Below are 27,028 nucleotides of genomic sequence, written 5' to 3' on the forward strand. Positions count from 1 at the left end.
AAAATGCAGAAATAAATTCTAATAATTTAAATTTCTTACCTGTTACTGTGAAGGAGACAAAGTGTTCTCTATACTTTCAGCACAGAATTTAGACAGGATGGTTCAGGGTTTAAGGTTCTCCTGAAAGTTGTGCCTTTCACCTCATGTGACGTGACACATTTGCTCTGCTGATTGGTTAGTGTAGTTATGAATACTGTAGCTTGCATAAAGGCTTTGACGTTGTTAGACTGAGCAGCAGCAAAATTACAAATACTGTATAGGTCTGAGAAATTATATAGTATCAGGCATTTGATCATTTCAAGTGGGTTTTAATGTATATAACTATACACACAGCAAGTTTTTTGTTTTTTTTTCTAGAATGTGGCTAAAAAACTTTAATCCATTATTATCTCTGTGTATTTACGTGCTAAAGATAAAAACTCCTCAACACCTAGGTATTTTAGAATAGAAACAATATGATTCCCAGAATCTCACATTCAAAATAAATGACTAAATTATTGAAATTATTATATCCCTTTGTTGTGCAGTACATCTAAAAAAACAAGTCTTAATGGACCTACAAATACTTTAAGAATAAAGCACATTACAGTTTTTGTCTTAAACAATATTTGTTTATTTATTGTGGTTGCAAATTCACTGATACACCATTTAAACATGTTGTATGAAGCTATCCACTACAATAGAAATACCCATAGTGTTTACAAAATGGCAGAAATTGCAGATGGTGTGAAGACATGGTTTGCATAGTTTTATCCATATAAAATAATTACATGTGTTTATAAAAAGTAAACACACAACAAAACAAAAGATAAACATTAGTATTAAATGACTTTTCTAAACACATCTGAGAAATTCTTCAGACTTTTAAAATGAATTATTTTTAATACAGGCAAAGGTATGGGTAAACTGAGTTGTGTGAAGCATCCATCCAATCTTATAACACCTGATTTGAACTGGGGCTAATCCAGAACAAGCTAGGTCATAAACGCAGCAAAATGTAGTATTGCAATTTGTAATATAAAAGAACAACAAAGACATAGTGCAGTATTCTTGTACATAATCAAAAAACAGTGTAATGAAATATGAATCGAAGACACTTCACGTCACATTTTATTTCACTGTAATTACGAGAATCAATTATTTATCAGCCATGTAATTCATTCAGCATTATAGCAGCAAGAGGTATGAAGCATTAAAAAACAACACAACCTGTTATGAATAAATATAGTATACGCATGTAGTTTGAATTGAAAAGCACTTCTGAAGCTCTATAATTATACTTAAGCAGTTTTATGCATCACTTATGCAGGAAATGTAAATAGTATTAAGCATCCAATTCAAATTAAGCAGTTACCAACAATTTTGTTGTAAACATGCAATTCAACAATACCCAGAAGCCACATTAAACTACAATAATTGTTTAAGGTCCTGATCTTACAATTTTCTTTAGACTTTAAAATATTTTACGTACTACAATTTCATCGTTTAAAAAGAAACCTAATATTTTTAAAGTATTGGTTTGAATAGTTTCCTAGAAATTTAATGAGTGTTAATTCTGGTTAGGTAAATTTGGTGAGGTAAAAAGCCCCCACCTGTCGTGTTAAAACAACAAAAATTCTCAATGTGTAACACCAGCACCCTATATCTTCCCTTCTCATATTAAAAGATTTAGCTGAGGATGTTATAGCTGACACCAGTAAGATTAATTTGAAAGACAAACAAGTCAAGATACTGAGTATCCGATCATGTTCAATTCAGTGCATTTTATACTCAGTGTGAATATGTTTTTTTCCCCTACACACATTTTTCAAGTGTCTTATGTCTAGACATGACACAATCTACTATTTTACTATTTACCAGAGATGTACTTGACCTGTGCAGTTAATCACTGGATGGATATGCCTAATGCATATCATTTAAGCAAACTCTTTAAAAAAATAAAAACATATTGGTGTAGCCTTAGAATTCTCATTGTCAACAGCTCGCAATAGTCCTTAGGTTATCCCTTCCCCACACCCCTTTAAAGAAAAATAGTGGTACGAGATATTTCCAGAATCACAAGTCTATAACAAAATTGAAGATGTTTGGACCTTACTATGTCTTGTCATGCTTTTTAAAACTATTTTTAAAAATTACTATTATATATCGATTCCGTCTTTATGGCACCGACATCCGATAACAGCGTCCACACAGGAAAATCTGAAGGAAATGGGTGCAGGAAAGAAAAATGCTTAGCAAAACCATACAATAATGACGGAATGTTTTATGCCTTGCTTGTCTCAAAAGGAAAAAAAAAAGAAATACACATTGTCCATTGTTTCAGTTATGCAGTGATACTGGAATACTTTTAACAGTTTAGTTCACATAACTTTGTATATATGCTAACTTTGATTAAATTACTTGGCAGCAGGTGCAATGCACTCTGATAAAGCAATGCATTCACAGAACTTTACTGGGACTTTAACTCTCAGCATATTTGCCTTTGCATTAATTGGACAATCTAATGCAAACTGTAGTCAGTCATAAACTTCAGCAAAGCCCTACACACCAGGAATATTCCTATGCTAGTGGACGTGCAGCAGTCACAGGCATTCATTTCTCTGCAGACCTTGAGCACCATGTAGGCAGTGCTTAGTCTGGACTAAGTACTAAAAGATTTTGTGTCTTATTCTGTGAACCAACTTTGCCATCCCGGGATAATTGGGCCTACCTATTCCCCAAAAACATTCAAAACTATGCATAGTTTTCATATGCTTCCATTGTAAATATGCAAGACATGTCAGAGTTACATCATGAGCTCCTACATACTGTATGTATTGCTTTCTGGTTGAAAGGCAAAATTAGCAAGATGGTGTCATGTTTATAAAAGAGAAACTCCCTGTGCAACAGGTCTGAAACACTTTTAATCCACAGAAAAGCAAATTGATCTCAGATGTAAATAACCACAGATCCATCTAAGTAGGGGAAAAGGTGATATTAAAAAAATTGCTCCTATAATGCACAAACTTTCCTTATTCAAATGCTTTGCTTTTAAATGCCTCTGATTGTATTTATCTTGAGTATAAAAACAACGTGTGAACAACCTCAAATAAAAAAGCTGTGACATAGGCTATAATGTAAATGGTTATTACTTAATATATGTACTAACATATATTAGAATATTTGACTACCATTAGAAAGTGTCCTTAAGCTAAACGTCTCAAAGCGATGAGTGCATGTGAGCTAAGACCACTGCAGTCATTTCACTATTCTCTATTAGTTCAACCATTAAAATCAGTACCGCTATTAGCTAACATTAGTCCAATTTCAGCATTCAGCTTTGCTAGAATGATAAATTTGATAATTAACTAAAGATAAGATGGTTAGTTTTGACACGAGAGTGATGTAGAATCTTTCTTTTAAAGACAAACCAGCTTAATCTGACACACCAAACTTTCTTTAGGATGGAAAACTTTTCACAGCCTGGTTTTGTTCATTAAAACAAATCTGCATCACAGGTCAAGTATAGATTTCATTTCTTTTGTTTCTGCAATTTAATATAAACTTATTAAAAAACTTATATCAAAATAAATGTTCAAATTTCACAGCATGGTTTTCTAGAGAAAGAACAAGGTCTTGTGCAAAGGCAGTATACTTTAAACATGACCATATAAAACTGTGGGCTTTAAATACAGTGCTAATATACATTTTGCTTTTTTTCCCCAGGCTATTACAAAATGAAAAAAAAAGTTTCTTTTTTGTTTGGTATTAAAATATACATAGCAAAAGGGATAGTCTAGCACTTTGTTGGTTCCAGCCTTCTCAAGTTCTTTGTAAGGTTAGTGTCCCATTCCTGCTGAGAGAGAAGAAAAAGTTATCAGTGGTCAGAAAAGAAAGAACCTAAAGACAGACTGTAAAATGCTTATGCACAAAAGCATAAACAGGTAAAGCAAATTTATCAGCTTGTGGTTGGTATTATGAACCAATTAACATTGTCTTCGTAGAAAAATGTGTATTTTGTAACTGCAATTCATGAAATAAAAAAAACATGGAATTCATTACTTACTCTTATCACAAAAATGATAAGGAAAAGTGAGTGCTGTAAATCAACACTTTCTATGATTCACTTCTGCTTCTTAAAGCTATGTGAATATTAAATGTTCACTAATTTGTGAAGGCAAGAGGTAGTATTATAGTCAGAAAGCTATGGGTTTGAGTGTATTCATTTTAATTATGAAACCAGTACATTTCACAAGTTCCCCAATGATTTCTGAGGGAGATGGTTCCTGTATATTACAAAACGTATTCTAGGTGCTTAGATTTTTGTCACACTGTTGACATACCTCACTTGATTTTTTGGGCCTCTGTATTCTTACCTCAGCCTGTCTTATACAACAATGCATTGCTAATCTTCCAGAGCACGCAGTCATAATGTGACAATCAAGGTGGAGGAATGCTCGCCAGACAAATGGGATTTGGCTCGTGTCAGGTAATTTTAGAACCCAAGTGAGGGGAATTGCATGTTAGAGAGACATGTCCAGCATCCTTGTAACCTGCAAGGTTCTTTATAGTGGTGCACATTCAGAGTAAAAGTCAGAGCAAACACGCACTCAGTTATGGCGATTTATAAATAGTGCACTGCAGCACGGACATTTTAAAGGTCATACCTAAAAAGCGACACAACCACTACTGATTTACTGCACACTGAAACCTGGCAGTATCAAGTTTATAAATATGAGTGTAAAGCCATATGTCCGGCCATTAATCAAGGACTCTGAAGTGCAGCTGAAACAAAGTTCAACATTTAGTCTTTAACCTTGTCCTTTAGATGTTTAGGGTTTGTCATGTCATGTCATGTCAGTGACTGGCTTCTAAGTCATAAAAGGACACAAAGAAAGGACTCAGCTGTTTGGTGGCATGCATTAAAAATCACAAGGGGACATATGTTTGAAATAACCTTTTCATCCTTGGCTTCCCCTTGACAGGTTTTCGAGCTGTATTCATCAGTCAACTCAACGACACTTGCCACTTACCATTGGTAACTGATTTACTCTTGCCTCCTGTTGTCATCTGCAAAGACAACGTAGTGTCATCAGGTGAATGTTGGGGGGCAATCAGAGGAAAAAGAAAATTTATCAGTAAATCTGTGCAAGTATTTAAGACAACCTATCACCATCTGTGTGCCATATTACAAAAGAACAGTTTTAACCTTCAGACTGATAGCCATCAAATGCTCTACAACGTTCCTTTTGCTGTACAAATACATGTATACAGATATATGATTTATTCAGTTTGCTCAATTGTATATATGGTTAAAAAAACAGACAAACAGCAAATGATAGGTGTTTAATTATATATATTATAACTATAATTCTAATTCTCATTACAAAACGCCATAATATAATTGCTTCATGTAAAAATAACATACATGCTACAGCTGTAATTTTTTAGGAGTGCTCATTACTTGTGTTTTACAGACTGTTAAGCATGAAACTAATAGCAGTCTGAAGGTTTCAATTAAAGGAAGTACAGAGTGTATTGTTACTGTTGATCTGTAGCCCACATTTTTCAGTAAAGAAAAAAAGCAAGTACAAAAGATGATTGAGGTGACTCAGTTCCCTAGCATGCTCAAAGTCACACACAGTCAATTGCTAAATCAGGATTTGACTTAAATAATCATTTCAAATATTCTGTCATAGGTAATCAATTTAATCAAGCTTTCATAAGGGTGAACTTTTTGTTTTCTCTCAAACTAAGTTCACACATTCTTCCTTTAAAAACTTAAAGAAAACAGGATCAAGGATCAAGTCCTCAAAGAAAGTGGTGACAGTGGTTGTCTTCATAAATAACAGCTTACTGCAGAGAAATAGAATTATCCAACTGTAATAATTACAGTGCTCATTCAAAGATAGCCCTCTAACTAAATTTCAAAATTAAAATTTTGTGAAAACAATTATCCACAAAGAAAAACAGATTTTTTTTGTGGGTGATTTTTGTTTAATTAAATCCTGCTAACAGTACAATATTCATAACCCTGGTGATTTAAGGATGAACTTTACCAATGTGTGATGGGGTAATGACTTCCAGTATCCAAGTTCTTTCAGTACTAGTCAGTTCCCCTGTTTATAGGACAAAAGCCTGCAGACATAGGTTTAGAGAGGTTCTAAACCTTCTTGTAGCTGTCATGTTCCCAAAGTCACAAGCTCAGCCTATTTGACTCTTAGAGCAAATCTTTACTCATGCCAAGTTCTCTCTCCGCAATGCTTCACTGCACCTACTGTACATATGATGACAGACTTTAACACGTCAGAATTGTAACCCCCGATTCTAGATAAAAATTATTGTGCATACAATATGTTTTATTACATAATCTGTAGTTGTGACGATTTCATTATTATTACTAAAGAAAGTAAACGCTTACTATGAGAAATTCCTGTAGCATTTCAAATTGTAATTTTTGTATTAAGAGTCACAGTAAAATCTAACAGAACATATTGCAATCACACATGCACAGAAAGTGGTAAAACATTGAAGCTAAACAAATATTAGCAGCAGGAAAGAAATTTAAATAAGACCAGCTTTCTCTGCTTATTTCAGCAGTGAATTGTTTTTCCATTTTCCTTCATTTTGGGGGGAATTTTAATCCATATTCTGACTTGCTGTTAAATGTTGCTTTACATAATATCAGTCCCATTATTTAGTGATTAGTGTGAAGAACAGAATGCTTTATGTGTTAAAAGGTTTTACCTTTTTGGCTCATCCAGATTTAGGTGGTGAAGTCAACTAGCTAAGAGAGGGCTTAAGCATAAAAAAATAAAAGAATCCAGTGTTATTTCAGGATAAAAGAGATTTCTTATACGGTATCTCTCATTATAGTGGTGCCTTTTCAACCGCAAGCAAATAAAATGATTTTGACACAAAATAATAATATGTGACAGTCTTGGTACTGTATCTCCTCTGTGACCTTAATGTATACAGGGTGAACTGATTCTTGTCAAGTTTTGATTTTAGAAATTGTGCTTGCCAGGACAAAAACATACTCTTGATATGTGTAGAAAGAAAAAATACAAGGCAAAGCTTTTTAGAAAACACAAGTAAAACTAATTTTAATGTACAATTTGATGTGGAAGTTCCCTTTTCCTGCTCCTGATCAACTGAATGAAATCTTGAAGATCAATATATAGGTAGAAACAGTTAATTGGTGAAATGGGAGAATGCCTTTCTGGGTTGCTTGCTCACTTGAGCATAATATTTAAATTGTGTCACATAGTGTCTATGAAATACGAAAAAAATGATATGATTAAAAAATAAAAAGAGGAACATTGCATGAGGACCATTAAGAAATCAAGGTATATGTCATCAACCGTCATAAGCTCACCTTAGCAGAGGGGGTTGTTTTGTCTGGGGAGGAAGCCTTGTTTTCCCACAGGCTTCGCTTGTTTGTTACATCCCCAGGCTTCAGATCCTGCAATGGAAATCCGGGTTTGAGAATATATTTTCAGTTAAACATCTTAGAGTGTCAGGAGTAAGCTGATTCAAAAGCTTGTACAACATTTCCCTTTTTCTGCCTCAGTTGGTGTCTTTAAAGCAAAAAAAAATACATGCTGTATACTTCCATTTGCAAAACTGCATTCTGTTGCACTGTGAATCATACTGTATATATAGACTGTATAAGAGTTTGGCTTTGTAGACTTAAGTTGTTTTGATGAAGTAGTTCAAGTAGTTGGTTGTGTCAGCACGCGTAGGCTGCAAAGGAACAAGTAAAAGTTTATTCCATGCTGGAAAGAGAAGAAAAAAAACACAATGAATAAACCTATACTTGTTCCGCCAAGTTGTTTTATGCTTTCGTGTTACTTGAATTGGGTCTCATCCATGATAATTGAGTAAAGGTCTGAAAAAGCCAAGTGTAAGTAGTATCTTGTTAGACTTTGCATTCACAAAGGTGAATGCTCCTTATGTAAACACTTTCAACAGAGCGCATGTAATTGGCACATGTGGGTGAAATTTAAGTGTAAATTGCACATTATATGCACGTGTAATTAGGTTCCATGAGAAGATGTTCTGTACCTTATCAAAGATAACAGGAATATAAGTATTGTGCAGGTATCTTTACCAGCTAGGACAGGTCAGAGGCTGTGAATATGAGGGGAAGTGTAGGAGAGTGCGTGGAAGCAATTGTTCTGGGGTGTAATGTAACTTATATTTCATGTAATATTATTGCATTCTTGATGTAAAATAGTATTGTTCTTGATACCACTGTCTTTCATGCTTTTCTTCATATGCTATTTGACCAATCTGCCTTGCCCTGTGTGAAATGAATGCCTGCATGTTCAGACAAACCTCCTGTGATGCACAGTAGCTTATTCAAAGGAGAATCTCACCTCACTGCATCTTAGAAAGTTTTTGTAAGCAACATCCATGTTGTTACCCTAATTTCTTTTTTCTACATTATTTGCACACATTAGCATGTAATAAGAATATTTAACAGAGTAAAATCTTTAAAGTTGTTTGAGTAGGTATGGCACTACATATAATGCTTTTTGAAACTTCTTTTTCTGGTCTATAAATATGGCATGAATACAAACACCTTATCAAAATGTTTGTAACATTGTATTATATATATTTAAAGGAATTAAAACTAAGTCTTATCTCAAGACATTGGAAGACATTAGGTATTTATATGTTCTACTGAATGAGTGACTATACCATACCAGAGGTTGTCAGTAAATATCTTGTGCTGCACTATAAAACTGAAAGCACTATACAAAACATTCCACTCCAACCAGACATAATTATACAGAATAAAACCAGTAAAGTGAAAACAAGCAAGAGGCTTTCACATACAGTACCTGTTCTGTAGAGATAAAAGAGTATGCCAGCACAGAGAGCAGATGAGAGAGGAATCTAGCACTCCAAGGACAATGAGGCTTGGAAATGAATACTGAAGAGGAGAAAAGTACTTAGGCAGTAAAGAAAGAGACAACAGGATGAGGTTTACAGTGTTAAAAAGCTAGTGGAAGTATGTCAGTTTCTAAAGAAAAGCATAAGCTGTTACAAAGCAAATTGCACTGAGTTCGGAATTTAAAAACATTATTTTAGTCTTTAGAAATTTTAGTCTATTTCTGTATAAATTAAGGAAATGAATTTGGGAAAGGTACAATATTGCATGTGTATGGACATTAATCAAATGTAGTTTGAAAAAAGTAAGGTTAAAAGAATTAACATTTTTTAATTTAATTTAATGTTTAATGAGGAAAAAAAACGTTTTAAAAGCACAGTATAAGGTTTTTAAGTATAGTATTAGCATTATTTAAGAAACCACTGGGGTCAAAATGGAACAAATAAGACTGTCACAAACAAGATAATTTTCATAACATCCTTCATATATCCTCATAATGTTCCAACAATCAGCTTTTCTAGACCTTTGCGTTAATAATAGCTTAGTTACTATTCAAAAGTGCTTTGATTAAATGACTTGATTCAATGGATATTTAGCATACAATAATTCTATATTATGTGCATGTTTAGTGTATCTTACAGAACTGTTTTTCTCATACAAAAAACCGACACTAGAACTGTACTCAGCTTTGTGCACTGTTTTATCAGGAAAAGTTTTCCAGATATTTAGTAATTGTATTCATATCCACTAGAGGTCACTGTATAACCACATAAAGGGTTCTACACCTGATTCAGAACTACGTTCTGCTACAGCATGTCAGTTTGAGACTGAACTTTCCTTACACAATCTAGAACAAAATTGGCCCTCTAGGAAGGGAGTATGAGACTGCTACTTTAGATTCAGCTTAGATTCAGGTTTCCTACAGAAATGAATATCCATGATCAGAAAGCTGCTTCCCCTGGGCAGAGTGGTCAAAGCCCAGAAGCACAGGGGTGTAAGGAGGGATTGACAGCACACAAATTGTCTCACCCTGGACGAGACTGAAGTTCATCACAGGGCTATGGAGTGAGGAATAATTTAGATTAGCAAATCCAATCCAGAAAGGTTGTGTTTTGAATTTAAAATGACAGCACCATTTAAAAATCCACAGTATCAAAGGGATATCATGCAAAATTCACCCAAGATTCAAACCAGTCTTGACCGCCATGTCAAGATGCCACCCCTTGTGTGAAACTCTTACTTAAAATTTGTCACTCTAAATGTCTGCCGATAGGAAAAGTCATAAAAGTGTTAGAAAATGTCAAAATGTCTTCTTTCTGCTAGTTTAGCTGTGTTAGAGGCCTAATGCATGGAAAATGAGTTTATACTTACAGCAGGTTTTGCTCCTGGAGTTTTGCCACTTTCTGGAGTTTTGTTGAGCCAGTCATTGATACGACTGGCCACTCCAAACTTCAGTCCAGCAGCCTCCTGTGATAAAGCCATAAAATTAGCTAGTTTAATGTCAGTCAAAACAAACAAACACTTCCTTTAAAGGCACTACAATAACATCCATTATCATAAAATGCTGGGAAATCTACCAATAATACCAACTGATATGAGGGAACACATCCCTATCCACTAATCTTCCCAAGTAAAGGCTAAGAGAGAACTTGCTTCTGAAAAATAACACTGTAGTTTGCTCTCTGGAGGAGTTTCTTAAGTATTGGCACTTATACAATCTTTAAATCTCCAAGGTTTTTAAGTCAGTGGCTTGTTCATATTTTTAAGAAATTAAAAACATAAGACTGTAGTTAAATTTGAACAAAGCTGTCTTCAACTGATGCCTATAACTATAACGCAAATATCCTTGCTTTCTTGATATCAAAAGCACAACATGCATCTTTCAAATAAAAAAAAAACATTGTCCTGTAGCGTCTATGAATACTAAATTAACATGTAATGTTTCTTAGCCAATCTAAATAAATTTCAGACCATGGCACAGACCATGCAAAAAGGGGATTAAAGAGGATTACAGAAAGAAATTTTGACAGAAACTCAGAAAAAAATATATAGCAGGAATATATACATCAATGTAACAGACTTAAACTGCAATATGCAGGTCACCAATATGCACTATTTAATCTCTATAACATATGTTTTAAATTGCATATTTAAACTAGTAATAAGCACATTGATTTCTAAGACACATAAAATCAATTAGATATGTAAGTTAATAAATATAAACTGACACCACAGAATTCAATTTATCACCTTGTTCGGAGCCTGTGGGTTTCCAGGAGAGCTAAACACATTCCCTTTCTCCCACATGCTCTTGATGCTGCGAACCCCATCACCAACCACAGGCAGGTCAGCAGAAGGAGATTTTGGGGACTTTGGCTCCTTGTTGCTCTGAACAAAGGAAAAAGGGAACATATGATGTGATAATATAATGATATCACATGAAAAAACAAACAAATGGATTGATCACTAAAATAACACATCAAACGCAGATATAAATAAAACAAATTAGACACTCCCATATAATAGAGGGTGCAGAGCAACACATCTCTAAATTAATATGTGCAGATGATATGCAGAATTTACCTGAATAGCAGTTGTGTACTGCTCCAGCTTGTTGTCAATCTTGGAGACAATGGGTGTGTGTGAAGCCTTAACACTGCTGCTGTAAATACAGGGAGCAGGAATCATTACAGGCATGTAACAGCTATGAAGAAATGCACATGGGAATCACAAATACTCTGTATTTGCAACTAGGAAATGTATTTGATATATAATTGTTTTTTACCAATAAGAAAAACAAATAAGTTGTATGGTGCATTACAATTTGGTGCATTATACAGTATCATTGATCTATATTGAGCATGACAACATGCTTTCATGCTTCCACAGTTACATGAATACATTAACTTGAAATGTTGTTCTGAATATCCTGTAACACCTTCCACAATCTATCCATCTTACTAGTTGCTGTTTACCTTTCTCTGTATTTTCTTTTACACTACATAACATCAGTGATCAGGACTTTGTAAAGGGCAAAACACTTCTGTCAGTATTCCACTGGCCAATTACTGTTGCAGATATTGCTCACTAAATTGGTGGCATGCTTGCAGTCATTGGAGCATCATAAAATGAATCTTTGCCCAACAAGTGATCCTGTGGGAAGGGCACGATGTGCCAGAGCCTGTCTGAGAATTCTATTCCCCTTGGCCATGGGAACCTGAGGTCATTTTCCTAGCACTAAAGGGAAAAGCCTGAATCAAGAGGGTGAACTGAACATATGTAGTGTACCAGTGCACTTTTCAGACTGAAATTAACCTCTGATTGTTCCTTTTCCATTTGCTGACATAGCTCCCCAGTCAACATGGGGCCATTAAGAATATTTTACTTTGTACAAATAATTAACAACATATGCACTTTGGTATATATTACCCACCTGATTATCAGTCACACTTTATGTGAATGTGGTGTTACATAGTCTGCATATCTCCAGCATAGTGGCTGCATATGATACAGTAACATTCACAATCCTTTATGACTTCAGTTACAAAAGATACATAAGATGTAACAGATACATAAGATGTACAGGTATACCAAGATCCTGACACTTGTTGTAACACTTGTACTAGTATGTCTTAGGGTAAGGACTATGGTCACATTTAAGATTAGAAGGGTTTATGATAAGGGTTTGTGATGCGGTTAGATTAAGAGTATAATGAAAACCTATGTATCTGCAATGTATAGTGGAAGGATGGTCATAAACGGTTATTAATGTTGCCAGAACGTATTACTGTATGTAGCCTCCAAGAAAGTATTACAAAGGTACTGAATTTATATTAAAATACATTATTTCTGTAGCTTCTCTATAAACACTAAATTTATATTACAAAGAGATGACACATCTTTAAAAATGTAGGACATTAAGCATGTTTTATCACAATGACTTCATATGAGCATGTTTTTTATCAATATTACTTAACATGAAAATGTTAACGAGCCCACTAGTACTGAAAACCAGCAAACATGGAAAAAAAAAGTGTTCAAATTGACTTTGAGAACCTGTGGTCAAGATATCTGCCCTAGTGTCAGTGCTTTGCCCAGTGACATATTCTCCGTCATATTACAAGTACTTAAAATGTAAAGTCTGAAGACAGTGAACCAAAACCAACAAAACTCTGTGTTACTAACCTTTTCTGGGCTGACTTGTTCAAAAATTCTGCCCTTTCCCCGATCTGTAAGGTGATGTGTGACAGAAAATGAGAAAACATGACAACAAATGACTAAAAAGCAAATACTGCATTAAAAAATGAATATAACAACTTAATATTGTAAATTAAATTATGCTTTCATGACACACTCACTCCCCACCTCACGTCTGAGGATGCCACATAATTACGAATCTTTGGAAGGCCTTTAGCTGAAAGGGGGAGACACACCCTTGACATTATATTTTACTGGAAAGCAACTCATCACACTGCAGTCTATCCAGCACATTCAACTGACAATTACTGTGCTGCACACTGGGTAGTTACTGTGTAGACACAATTTTTTAAAAATAAATTAATTAGGGTCTGCAGTACAATCTCCTTGTTGTTAAGACAAAATACCATTCTTAGTCCATGTTTGAGTTATAATTCTATTGTAATGAAATCTTTCTCCTCCCACTTCAAGAAATATCTTGTGCTTTCCTTTGACTATCATGCTGCCAAGAAAGGCAAAGCCTCTTCAGGCCAGTTGAATGTACTTGGCTGTGGGAACAGTGGACAGAGTTTATGACAAATGACATCAAGAATAAGAGAGGGCAAGTTTTCATGAAGCCCTTAAAAACACAAGCTTAAAAAAATTTAGCTCTCTGCAGTAGTTATGGGAGTTCTTTAAATAGCTCACAGGAAATTCCCCAATTTCAAACATGCTTTCACATTTCCATATTTGAGCAAAGCTCATTCTGTTAATGTTACTGCTTTCCTGTATATTAAAGTTAATGTTTGAAGTAAACAACATGATTTATCTTAAAGTGTTATTTTGTCAATGACGTGTTGCTAGAACTCTGTGTTGATAATCAAAAAGAAAGTCCTGCTGTTTTAAGTAAAGTTTTAGAAATTTACCCATTGAACTCTATTTTGGAATACATTTATTTTGTATTACATAGACACACGGTTTGTGCTGTAAAACCTGTGCTCTCACATATATTCTTGTACCATATGTGCTAAAATCTATGGATTGTCCTTTATATTATTAAGTGGTTGAAAGCAGAACCAATATGTTTCCATGTTTTTGTGTGATTCCATGATAAAATCTAGTTTGAAATATTTTGCACTGTTACAGAGAAAATCAATTGAGTCTATACAGTAGACTGATTTATAGTTGTAAGCAAAGCTCAAAGCTTTCACATTCCTTCATCAAGGATAAGTGATGACACAGTGGGTTCAAATTTGTTGTTTACAGATGCATAAGACTGCCAACTAAAACAGTTGATAACTATATAAAATATGGTCAAAACCAAACAACATAAAAAGTAACAGGCACAGCACACAACTATCTAAATCACTGCATTTTCAAACATCACACATTTTCAATAGCACACATCCAGATACCGGTACATGTGGAGACACAGTACGTACAGTGAACAAGATGACAAAATAAATCTGTAAAAAGGAATCAGAATAATACAATTTATAAACAGATTTGGTTGATCATTGAATAAAAAGCAACAGAAATTAACTCAGTTCCACTAACTTTTGTTTATCATTGGGTCTCTTGTGAAGTCCTATCAAATGGACATATTGCTTAATCTGTTACCAAATCTGTTAAGCAAAACAGAAAGTGACCATGTCTGGAAAGGATGCCTAGATTCAGAAACAACCATTATAAACTCAGACAAATTGTGTATTGCTGGTTTTCCCTTCTGGGCATTTGAATAAAGACAAGTGAGTTGACAGATGAATAACTTTATGATTTAAAACAGAATCAGCATTCCAACTATTCAAAAGACTCCCTATGCACTTTAAGATGTTCAAGTAAGAGTAAAGATAAAGACCAGTATTTGTTGGGACTACTACAATAAAAGTGAAAAAATGTAACACTTTTTATCACTGTGGTATTTATACACTTCGTAGTTTTCATAGGATTCTTTACATTACATAAGGATTTCTTTAGAATCTATCTCCTCAGCAGTACTGACCTTCAGTGAAGAGCCCCGTGGGCTGACACATTTAAATGGCTTCTTTCCCTCCCCATCAGGAACCTCGTCTGAAATTTTCTGCCGCTTTTCTGCAGCCTCTGCTCGTCTCCTTTCAATTTCTTCTTTCATCCTCCTCTTCTCCTCCTGGAATCAAAACCAGGAGAGAGCTCTTATCATTTCTGCTTGATTCTCCTAGCTCAGGGATGGAAACTCAAGACATGGGCAAACATGTCTGCATTGGTTCCAAATCAGCTCTTAATGACTCAAATGAGCTTATTATTGATTTAATGGTACCAAATGGACAGCCTCTTCCAGTGCTTCACATGCTGAATCTTTGAAGAGTCCCAGAAAACTTTTAAACATACTGGACCTTCAGGACCAGGATTTCCCATCCATGATTCCTGCTCTGACTCACTTCCCAAGTCTACAGCCATCTTGGGCCACCCACAGAATAGGCCAACTGGTGCATGCTTCACAATTCAGATCTAGGTGAAAGCTTGCTGAATCCAGATTAATGGTAGAGAAGGAATAAAAGTAAATATTTCACCTATTGACCATTCTGAAATCTGAAATAGCCTTTGTGATTTTTATAAAAATCATGTTATGTGTAAGGAGAAGAAAAAATTAAAGAAAGACAACAAGTGTTGCTTGGGATTCATGAAATGAAACAGTCTCTTCGTCCCCATTCTATACCAAAACACACTACTGCTTAATTTTGGTTGGCGTTTACATTAGAAAAAAGTAAAAATGCAATAGTAATAATAACAGTACTCTATTAGTGGAACTACAGTATTTCATGAGGCACAGCATGCACCAAATTTATTTTTCACATAATTTCACTTGATAAAAAAGCAATGTTTAAGCTGCAGTTACAAGGCTGGTCCAATTAAGTGTTAACTCCACGGATTCAGAACCAGCATTTAAAAAAGTCAAAACAAGTTGACATGACAGTTCTTTATATCAATATATATATATCATATCTGTACATTTTGTACGACAATTTCAAATTTGTAAACAAACTTGGATATGCTTTGAAATTATACCCTTTGTTATGAGTGTGCCTCTGATCCTTGCTAGGATTTGACCACAAATGCTCACATTCTGCTCCATATTCAAAACCACATGACATCACTCCCCCAGACATCAGAGAATTCCACTACACCAATAGGCCAGGCCTCCTGCCTTGAGAGAGCATAACACTATCCAGATGCCAAGGAGTTGACATTACCTTCTTTAACAGGCGTAGTACTAAATTAGCCTTGTTACATTGAGAGGTTGTAAATCTATTATCTTTGCAAGTATTTTGCAATACGAACTGATGTTCTGTTAAAGTTCTTATTTTCATTGGTTAATCTTAATTTCTCCGTGCCCTGTACATCCTACCTCTTCTCTGGCTTTCTTTTCGGCTACCTCCTGCTTCTTCCGTTGCTCCTCCTCCTCCAGAATTTTCTTCCTCTCTTCCCTCTTCTTCTTCAGCTCCTCCAGCTCTGCCTCGGCCTCATGCTGCTTCTGCTTCAGCTTCTCAAATTCCTCGCTCTCAGTTTCGTCACGCCGGCGCTTCAGCAACTCCAGCTTGCGCTCAGCCTCCAAGCGAGAGGCCGCATCCTGCTCCTCAGTGTCCTGGCTCTGCCGCACACTGCCACGGCTGGGAGAGGCCACACAGCAAACCACAAAGTGTGTCAGCCAGGTACAGTAGCTAGCCAGCAGCTCTAACTATCAAGTAACAATCTAAGTATAGTTATCCTAGAAGCCTGCTCTTTAGGCATTAAGATTGAATGAGCTAAGCTAACATCAAACCAAAAAACAAGGTTCAGAGATAAATAACAGGCCACTATACCCAAAGGCACTCTGTAACAAATGAATATGATGAAACATATCTGTCCTTAAGGAACCCAAATAAGAATGTGCTTGGCATGGAGGAATTACATAAAAAAACATATTAAGCATTGAGCTGTTAAAATGTGATAACTCAGTTTACAGCACTCAGGCTAATAGGTAATGACTGTCCGTGTGTGGTCACTTTAATGAGGTTTTAACACTTTGTTGCCACTGGAAAAAGAGTCAATTCCCACCTGGTATGATGTCTCCTCAAACATTTGTAATATCTCTGGAAGGCTATACAGTAGAACCCTGGTTCATGGCTTAAATCAAAGCTACAAGCTAAAACTAAATAAAAAAATCATAAAGGTAATTCAGATTAATATTATATGGTATATCCACAATATTTCATTGAACTGTTATAAGTTCAGGATTACAGGCTTAAAGCTTTTACCGCAGCAACAACATTCTAAACACTCCTTTTGTTTTTTTTTACATTTCTGCCTGAGTCACAAGTTGCATATTCAAGGGGGTCTTCTCTACCTCAGAGTTCTCTCTGGTTTCTTATGTTTGGCAGGGGTTTCTTCACCGAGATTTTCTCCATTTTGTTGCTTTGGCTCTGGAACTTCTTCCTTATGGCGATGGGTGACTTCCACCTTCTGGGTTACCTTCTTTTCATTCACCTGCGTGGAAAAATTAGAGAGTGAACAAGACAGGTTAGAGACCGAATGATTGCATCAACGGTTTATAAATCAAACAAAAAATGTAAATATTAGCATAATCAAACCATGAATAACAGTGTACTAAAAAGACACAGAATGATAGTATTTTATTTAATGTTGTGTATAATCTAAAACAGTAGAATAATAAAAAATCATGTTTATTATAAGACCTAAAAAATGTGAAACATAGCAACATAACTATACCTCTTCTCGCATGTAGGACCTTCTTGGTTTGTCTTCTACGGCATTCTGCAGGAAAAATCAGACACGAATAAATCATATTGCATCTGATTTTGGGATATATTCTGACATTCATAGCATAGCCCAACAGTGGCAGCATAACTTAGACCTGTACCCTTTATCCCACAGGCATGTACTGTATCATTATCATTGTAATTGTTAGGATACTGGTATTACTGATTAATAAAAAGTACCAATGGGCAGTGTTGCATCACATTAAGGAATATGTTTTTAAAGAACTGAGAATTTATAAAATGAGAAAGGCAAAAAAAATGAATTTAAAAATAAATTAATTAATAACATAATTAATTATAGGATGTTTTTCTCCTTTGGAGCTCATTGAAGTATTTAAGTAGGCTACTTTTCTAGAGGATTAGATTGCGTTGAACTTGTGATTGCAGTGAAAATGTTTCCCTGTCACAACAGAAAGATGGTGTTAACCTATGTTTTAATTCTTTTAACTGCTGTATGATACTCACTATATGGCATCTAACATACATTCCTTTGTCTTTTTCTGTGTAATCTCGAGCTAAATTTCAACTGTTTTCCCTGCTAAATCAAAATAAAAATTTGGATTAAAGGTGGGATTTAAATCATATAAAACTGTTAACATCTAAATCATCTGCCTGTAAAAACACAAGTAGAAGAAATGAGTAACAGTTGGCAGTATTCTAACAGAAGTTGCCATTTTTTCATTTTCCATTTTAAAGACAATCCTTAAACGTGATATTTTGCTTATTTGCTTGCCTATTTGTACATTATGAATTTAGAAGACAGTAAATAACTAGCAATGAAAGCTAATGCACTGAAACAATCTAATTTATGATTCCTTTTTAGTAACCTGTTGTTGGCTATCATATGATGATTACTTTTGTTTTCTTTATTTGTTTAAAATATATTGGAAATAAGCTTGTCAAGACATAAGAGCCCTTAATGCATTAGATGGTCAATCAATCAGAAAATTAGGAAATACTTTACCTCCTCTTTCACAAAGGACTTTTTAGTCTTCTCCTCTGTCACTTCCTGTAATAATAATCACATAAATAATATTAATAAGAAGGGTGTTTCAATGTTATTCAAAATAAGCTAACTTTTGTTCTTATGCAAAACAGAGTATCTTTGGACCAACAAGACAATTTATCCTCTAATTTAAAATATAAATGCAATATCATTATTAACAGAGAAATAAAATTGATTTCTATATTACACATAGAATTTAAGACTATTAAGAATTTAAAGGAAACGAAATTCAATTTAATTTGAAATAAAATATATTACCCGTTCTCTTGTAAATGATCTCTTAGGTTTTTCCTCTATTACCTGCAAGAAGTTACAGTATGAACAGGTTAATAGGTCCATGCACTAATGACATTTCCTTGCATTTACTGTAGATATCTCTTTTGGATCCCAGAGCATTTTCCATTGAAGTGCACCCGCAAACCCACTATGCAGCAGATTGCATAGTGACCTGAAAAAACTGTTTCACCAATATGAATTAAGATGAAACTTTAAGAAGACCCAATTGTACAAGCACAAAGTAGAGTTTAGCCAGGACATCAGGGTTAACAACAAAACGTTTGCAAAATATGCCCATGGAAGCTGTAAACATTGAGTAGTCTTTTGACAGGTTTAACCTGTCAACCCCAAAATGGCATCTCCTACAAAACTGTGTCCCCAGTCATCATACTTCTGGTCCACCTACAGGTCCTCCAACTCATAGTAAAAATTTAGTGTTGCGTGGAGGTTTCCCATCCTAGTACTTAGCAGGCCCTGCCTTGAATTTCAGATCTGAAATGATCAAGCTAAAAGGTGCCATTTTTTCTGATACAATTATTGGAAGAAGAGTGACTTAGAGTATGCTCGGTGTAGTCACATTCATCATCATTTTGTCTGAGAAAAACATTTCCATGTTCCATTGACACTGCGCAAATGAATTCAAGGATATTGATGACCTCTGAAATACTCTGTGTATATATTTTGCACATTTATTCAAAAACATGTTATTTCATTATTAAGTCAAACCTGGCAATGTAAAGATCTAAAGTTAGTTATCAATTGTAGGATGGTGTCATGAAACTACAAAGGAAATAAATATCCTAAGCAAAAATGTGTACTTATCCCCTGTGTCCTCTATCATAGAGGACAAAGTGCCATCTAAGGGAAACTGCTAACTGCCAAGACACTATTTGCACAAGGAAACCAATGCCATTTAATGAGTGTGATGTTAATTACACCAGCACATTCTTCTGCTCATGATGGACAATCTGATAACCCTCCTGCCAGGTAGCCTTTGACATGCTTTGATTGAACATTTCTTTCTATATATCTGTCTATATATTTGTACATTTCATGGTATTAAAATTTAAAGATGTTTAATGTTGAAGACTAAGGGTTTGCTAATGAACTTTTTCAGTCTTCCTCTCTACTACTGACAATACATTTATAATAATCTTCAGTTTTATTTAAATATCCATTCGAAACTCCTGCTACAAAGTTCAGTAAATTGACTAAAACTCTAATCTATTGATTCTTCACGTAGTAATGTTGCCTTTTCTTTACTGGACAAGTATCGGCTTACGATCTTACCTCTTCCCTTGTATAGGATCTTGTAGGTTTCTCTATTACCTCCTGTGAAAACATTGTCATATTTATTCAAATCAAACTCCAAAGGGACATACCATCGCCGTGATTGCAAAAAAACAACACATTGGTTAAAAAAAAATTACCTCTTCCCTTCTTTTAGGCTTTTCCTCTATTACCTCCTGTGAATAAAACAATAATAATTTCAAAGAAAAATCATAAACAACTAATTAATAATTTAATGCATTATTAATGTATTAATAGTTGTGCTAAGAAATTAATAAATTAATAAATAATAAAATAAAAATTATTTTAATATCTACTGTTTTATCTTACCTCTTCCCTTGTATAAGATCTTTTAGGTTTTTCCTCTATCACCTCCTGTGAATATAATAAAAATAATTTCAAAGAAAATGCTTGATCTACTTATATTTCCAATACCTTCACCTATAAGCAGTCTTTTCCCAACTTTTTGTATTAGGTTATTAAGAGGCATTATTTCTGTTTGAACAATAATTAATAATTTGGCAATTTATAATATACAGACACAGGTAGAAATGACAGTGTAACAATCCTCCATGAGCTTCATTGCCCTTTGCAGAATGAAAGCAGTTCTAAAATTCAAAATATACCTATAAAAAACAAATAATTAGCCTCAGTGATTAAGAACTGGACTGGAACAAACCCAGGAGACACAGGGGTCTTTCAGGACCAGGGAAGGAAACCAATGTCCTTGTTCACCATGTCAGAGAACAACACATGATACTTAGAAAGCATGAGAAGAAGTCTTACCTCTTCTTTCATAAAGGACCTTTTAGGTTTTTCCTCTGTCTCCTCCTAAACAAATAAAAAATAAAACATACAGTAAAATCAGTAATTAACCAAAACACAATAACAATAATCAGAATAACAATAACATGTCATGTGAAGTAGAGGCTCATGCCTTTCAAGCTTGAATACAGACAAATAATTCAGCAAAGCTGAGCAGTTGTGGCGGTGCAAACCACAGAAAGACCCCTCACATAACACCGCAGCAGACAGGCATCAACACCTTAAAAAAGCTCAAGAAATACAGATTGTTACACTATATTTATACCACAGATGATATTTTGTGGGTGTCTAGGTAGCACAGTGGTGAGCACTGCTACATCACAGCACTGGAGCCCTAGGTTCAATTCCAGACCTAGGTGTAATATCTACAGTATGTGGAGTTTGTATGTTCTCTCTGTGTCTGTGTGGGTTTCTTCCAGGTGCTCCATAAATCTAAGGCCATGAGTAGGGTAATTGGCTTCCGGGATAATAGGCTCTGTTCTGAGGAGTGTGGTTGTGTCTGTCTGTGCCTTGTGATGGACTGGCACCTGTTGCTGCCCAGGATAGGCTTTGGCTCCCCCATGACCCTGAATTGAGTAAAACAGTTAGAAACCAGATGGAGAATGGATGATTTTTCAACTATAGCTTTAAACTTAATTAACTTAATGTACATCTAAATTATACTCAAGATTTCACTGAAATACCTTCATTTCTTTTTTTAAAAATAACCCCATAAGTGATCAAGTTTAATGTCATACAGCTGGTGAAAATAATATAGTATATCTTAAAGGTTTAATTTATTACCAAAAATGAGGTGTTTGTAATCCGATAGTGAGAGCATGTGAGTGTAATCTGTTTAAGAAATATTGAATTTATGTTACTATTTTAACATTTGCCTGTTACGCTAAATGTTAGTTTAAAGCAGGATCTGTTCAAGTATTAACACATGCAAACTGCATTTTCTTCACTCTGTTTCAGGTTAATACTAGTTTTGTGATTGCTTTATCATCTCAGTTTTCAGTCTCTTCCACAAACTGAGGTCTTTATTGTTTCACAGTTACAATTTTGGGGTCTTTAATGTTTCACATCATTCTTAATGAGCAGCTTGAATTTTGCTACAGTCTTTAATACTCTATTAAAGTTAACATATACAGGAACAATTTCTGCTCTGTATTTGTTGATTTTTTAATAAAATATAATAAAAATAGTTTCACTTTCCTGTATAAAAATATTTTTTTATGTAAAGCTCGGCACACATGGCCCAATAGTGATAATACTTTTTGGCACAATAGCCAAATTAGTCACTCAATTTCAGATACATAAAAAATATCTCTGAAGGTACTAATATACCTCTTCTCTCATATATGATTTCTTAGGTTTTTCCTCTGTGGATTCCTGAAAAAGAAATAAAAATAACATAAAATCAATAATTAACTATAACACCATTTGTTAAAAATTGTGAGGCTCAAGGTGAGTGTTCCCACAGTAAACAATCCTGGAAATAGTGCTAAGAAGTAGTGGCTGAGAAGTGTGGTGAAGTATTTGATTTATGTGATATTTTATGAGCATATTGTATGAGGATTTGAGGTTTACAACCCTAAAGTGCTCATAGGGCTTGGCTTCATGTCAGTTTCTGTAGCATTAAACAAACTGCAAAAAAACATGGAACATTTATCATTTGCAGGTCAGCAAATACTGGCACCCACTTTTAGTTTAAAAAAAAGGGTGACATACCTTACACACAATACAGCAAAAGTGCATAGACTCAAGTACCTGCATCATGGATCCAAAGCACTAATAAATTCCCCAAATACCCGTCCATAGCAGATATGAAAATGCAACAAAAATATCAAGTCAGGGCTCTACAGGAACTTTAAAAAAAATCTGGAAACACAGACCTGCTCCTTCAAATAAGATCTCCTTGGTTTCACCTCCACCAGCTCCTCTTGAGGCTCCTCAGGCTCAGCCTCCACCTGCACTGGTTCCTCAGATTCCTGCTTTTCTTCTTCCTCCTTCTCTTCCTCTTTGTCTTGAGCCCAGGCATTGGACTCGGGAGGTTTCCTCTCTTCCACCTGCTCATTGGCTCGCTCCTTCTCCTCATTCTCCTGGTACAGGCTGCACACCTCAGTCTTCTCCTCTTGGTTGTTCTGGCTGTGCTCGAGGATGGAGACGGTAGGGTCCAGCTCCTTCTGCCGCTCCAAGGCCTCCTGCAGCCTCCTCTGACGGCGCTCCTCACGCTTGGCCAGCCGATCCAGAAGCGCCTGCTCCTCATCTGTGGCTGCAGATCCAGCCACAGGGGTGCCCTTCGTCTCTTCATCCGCCATGCTGAAATAATTCAGTAAAAGAAAGTACAGAAACATGAAGTTCACACTTTATGCAAAATGTTTACACACAGTATTTTGTGTATTGCTGTTTATACTGTATGTGTATAAAATTCAGCACTTTTTCAAATGCTATGGAATATACAATACATTACCACACTTTCCCCCTTTCTGGGTTTGAACTTTATGTTCCAGAGAGATGATAAGGTTCATGTATAGGTTTTGCTGAATTGGCCTATTCATATACTGTATGTGAAAACTGTGAAATAAGAAGCAATGGAAATACAAATTAGGCTGAGGATCAACATGTTCCCACGAGCAGTAACACATTAGAGAGCACCACTACACAACTCTATGTGATGACTAATTCTGATTGTGATGGCTGGCATGCAAGACAGGACATGATATATAGCTGCATGAGGGCAACATTATTTAAGACTGAATTTTGAGATACTGTATACTGTGGTAGCTGTTTTGATGCATAAGTAGGTTTATTCGATACTGAAATGACGTGAAGCAGCTCTACGGTCAGAAATCACACAGGATTGGATGCATAGATCATGGTAGACAGGTTGGGGAGGAATGTTAATGGTGTGATTACCTAATGAGTGTGACATACATTTTACAGGTTGTGCAATGAGCATGGGTCATTAATTTTACATAAAGGCTGTCTGCTACAACTTGCCAGTCTGCCAAAGTGTATTTTACTTCTGCATTTCCTAAATTATTATGAAAGTTTATAAATTTCATAATAATTGTTTTATATTAACAAACAGCTCCTGAAATGCTTTTAAATAAAATGTCTTTTAAAAATCTTATTTCAGATATTTCTATTTTTTATGTGAATTGGCACAATGGCATAGTGGTGAGTATTTCTGCCTTGCAGAGCTGGGGCTCTGGGGCACCATCTGCATGGAGTTTGTATGTTCTCCCTGTGGTCTCGTGGGTTTCCTCCAGGTGTTCTTGTTTCCTCACACAGTCCAAAAACATACTGGTAGGTTAATGAGTTTCTGGGGAAATTGGACCTAGAAGTGAGTGTGTGTGTGTGTGTGTGTATCTGCCCTGTGATGTACTGGCACCCAGTCCAGGCGTGCCCTGCCAAGTGCATGGAGGGATCTTCGAATGATTCAAGCGCCTATAAAGAATTTTATAAGCAGTGCATAAAAAAATACTAATTTTCTTCAGGTGATAACTTGGTACAGTCTCTTAAAATCATGCTAAGGACAGAAAATAGGTACACAAGGAAATAAGACATATACGGAAAATTAAAAGCTTAGTAGAAAGGTTGATCTAAACATTCATCAAGTTATTTCTTAAAGGAGCCCAGAGCGTTGGCTTTGATCATGTGTATGGTAAGCCTGTTCCAGACACTCACAGCCCTTAGTAACTAAGTTCTCCATCCTAAATGGATCCCCTTTCACTTTCCGATAGTAATCCTCTATGCTTGTTTCTTTACTTGAAATAGTGCCGTGGGTTGACCTTGTTTATACTCCCAAGGATTGTACATCGTTTGTTTTCTAAACTGAAGAGATTTACTTTCGTTAACCTGTACATATAGTATATTACAATCCAGGATTTGTTGCAAACTTAAGTATTCTGTTCACCTTTTTCATTGTTTCCCCACATTGTCTTGATGAGAGTATAGCATTATGAAACCTGAAAACCCAAATCTTTTTCATGTTTGGCTTCCAGCAGCTCTGGATCACTTATTGCGTTGTGTAGTGCATGTACATATTTCTTGTGTGGTTGGTTTTGAATTTATCAATGTTAAATCAATGTCTGCCTAAGTTATTTCATCTATATCTGTTTGTAATTCTAGATTATAATTCCCTATTCCAGATTTTATTCCTGCTGCAGTTACTGTGTGTAAGTACCCCATTTTTACAATGGTTCTAAAGTGGATCCTTTTGATATGAGTGCTTACAACCTCCAAATTAGAGGTTATACCCCTTAAACATCACTTTGTTTCATTAAGCAGTTTTTGTTCCATGCATACATTATATTACCTTATTACCAGTTTAACAGCTTTTTAGTGTTCAAATTTTTCAAGGTTTGTGAGGGACTTTACCAAAAACTATCCAAATCTACAGTAAATAATGTTATAGGTTTTAGTATCATCACATAAACAAACATAAGTAACAGTTTTCATGGAATTTCACTGTAAAATAAAGACAAAACGGTAGAAACAGACCAATGCACATTTTAATACAGTGAACTGCTTTACAGACTTGATTCTGAAAGTTTTAGACTTTTAAAAAATGATATTTATAAGTGCTGACTGACTTGCAAATTCTAATATAGGCTGGAATATTATTCTTGAGCCTCACAGAAACAGAACAGAAAGCACAGTCTCCCATGGTTTCAGTTTTGAAGGTTTGGGAATAGATAGAAGGCCAGAGTCCAGAAAACACAAACTACATGTATACAGAGATAATAATTCACAGATGTAGTCAAGAGCCAAATGGGCTCTTAAAAGTGAGTAGCACGTTTTGAATTACATTCTGAAATCCACAGGCTGCCCATGCAAGGATGCTAAAACAGGTATGTTCATGTACTTTAGTTAAGATCGCAGTAGCTCTCAACATATTGCACCTTTTCAAGACCTTATTTGGACATACTATCAAGCAGAGCTTTCTAATAATCATTACTGGAAAAACCATTAAATTCTGTTTCATTGTTGTATCAGAATTGGTGAAATACAGTTTGAACTGATATGAGTAATATTACATTGAGGAAAAAAGACACCTTCACAACACTTGAAACTTGATCTCCAAATGCAAAACTCAGATAAAAGATGGCATCAAGACTCCTGGCCTGAGCTGACACAGGTGCAGAGCTGATAAAAAGAGAAGAACTCTATTAAATGAACTATACCTTACATATGAGTTAAAGATATTCCCTTTCTAAATCCATGTTGACAGTCTCTAAAATTCCATTGTTTTGTAAGTAATCTTTTAGTTTAGCTCCATCACTTTTATAACTGACCAGTAACAGGAGTAAGATTCATTGATTTTTCGCTGGTTTATTTTTGTCGCTCTTTTTTCTTGCTGTTATTTTTGCATTTCTTCTTAAGATAGAGTTGAAATATAGTAACTTGCGCACTTTGAACAACATCTCAGTTTATTCATTTTAAGCCAACCTAATTCCCTGTAGTAACTCAGAGTCAGTTGTGTTACAATTACCCAATACTAATACGATTCCTATGTAAAATTGAATATGCTATTAATGTGTTCATTTGAACCCTGAACACGAGCAGTGTGGCCTCAGTGCTACCCACCATGCCTCTGCGACACTCAACTACTGTATTTACTTCTGGTTTCCAAGTTCTTTTGTTGTTGTAGCACTAGAAAAAAATATTTTTTTTTTGCTTCCATTGCAGTATTTGTTTGTGTCTCACTCTTTAAATTCTTTCTTCAGCTGTGTCTATAGATCAGTAGGACCTTTTAAGAAACCTTTTAACCATACAGTATAAATACCATCT

At 35.2% G+C, this 27,028-nt stretch overlaps 1 protein-coding gene across 10 annotated transcripts in view; it reads right to left on the reverse strand.

Moving 5' to 3' along the window:
• Positions 1–589: 589 nt before the first annotated feature.
• Positions 590–27,028, reverse strand: part of cald1a (caldesmon 1a) — a 125,267-nt gene continuing 98,828 nt past the window's right edge. For 2 of the 10 annotated variants that reach the window (XR_016091450.1, XR_016091449.1), the window contains 20 exons: positions 23,125–23,551; positions 22,577–22,621; positions 21,209–21,253; positions 20,753–20,797; positions 20,563–20,598; positions 20,423–20,464; positions 19,115–19,156; positions 18,815–18,859; positions 17,801–17,845; positions 17,418–17,557; positions 16,440–16,701; positions 15,057–15,200; positions 13,064–13,107; positions 11,462–11,537; positions 11,129–11,266; positions 10,250–10,345; positions 7,358–7,444; positions 6,727–6,777; positions 5,013–5,049; positions 590–3,832 (listed from right to left, as the gene is read on the reverse strand). Coding sequence is in view for 5 of the 10 variants with exons in the window: in XM_088922677.1 (XP_088778803.1) it covers positions 3,819–3,835; positions 5,013–5,049; positions 7,358–7,444; positions 10,250–10,345; positions 11,129–11,266; positions 11,462–11,540; positions 13,064–13,107; positions 15,057–15,200; positions 16,440–16,701; positions 17,418–17,557; positions 17,801–17,845; positions 18,815–18,859; positions 19,115–19,156; positions 20,423–20,464; positions 20,563–20,598; positions 20,753–20,797; positions 21,209–21,253; positions 22,577–22,621; positions 23,125–23,551 (1,816 nt within the window). In the remaining 5 variants the exon portion in view is untranslated. Of the gene's footprint in view, positions 3,836–5,012; positions 5,050–6,726; positions 6,778–7,357; positions 7,445–10,249; positions 10,346–11,128; positions 11,267–11,461; positions 11,541–13,063; positions 13,108–15,056; positions 15,201–16,439; positions 16,702–17,417; positions 17,558–17,800; positions 17,846–18,814; positions 18,860–19,114; positions 19,157–20,422; positions 20,465–20,562; positions 20,599–20,752; positions 20,798–21,208; positions 21,254–22,576; positions 22,622–23,124; positions 23,552–27,028 lie in introns of all 10 variants that reach the window. The other 8 variants (XR_016091448.1, XR_016091446.1, XM_088922677.1 and 5 more) reach the window with 6 other exon arrangements.

The sequence above is a fragment of the Atractosteus spatula genome, chromosome 8 (genome assembly GCF_055471065.1).
Source record: "Atractosteus spatula isolate fAtrSpa1 chromosome 8, fAtrSpa1.hap1, whole genome shotgun sequence".
NCBI lineage: Eukaryota > Metazoa > Chordata > Actinopteri > Semionotiformes > Lepisosteidae > Atractosteus > Atractosteus spatula.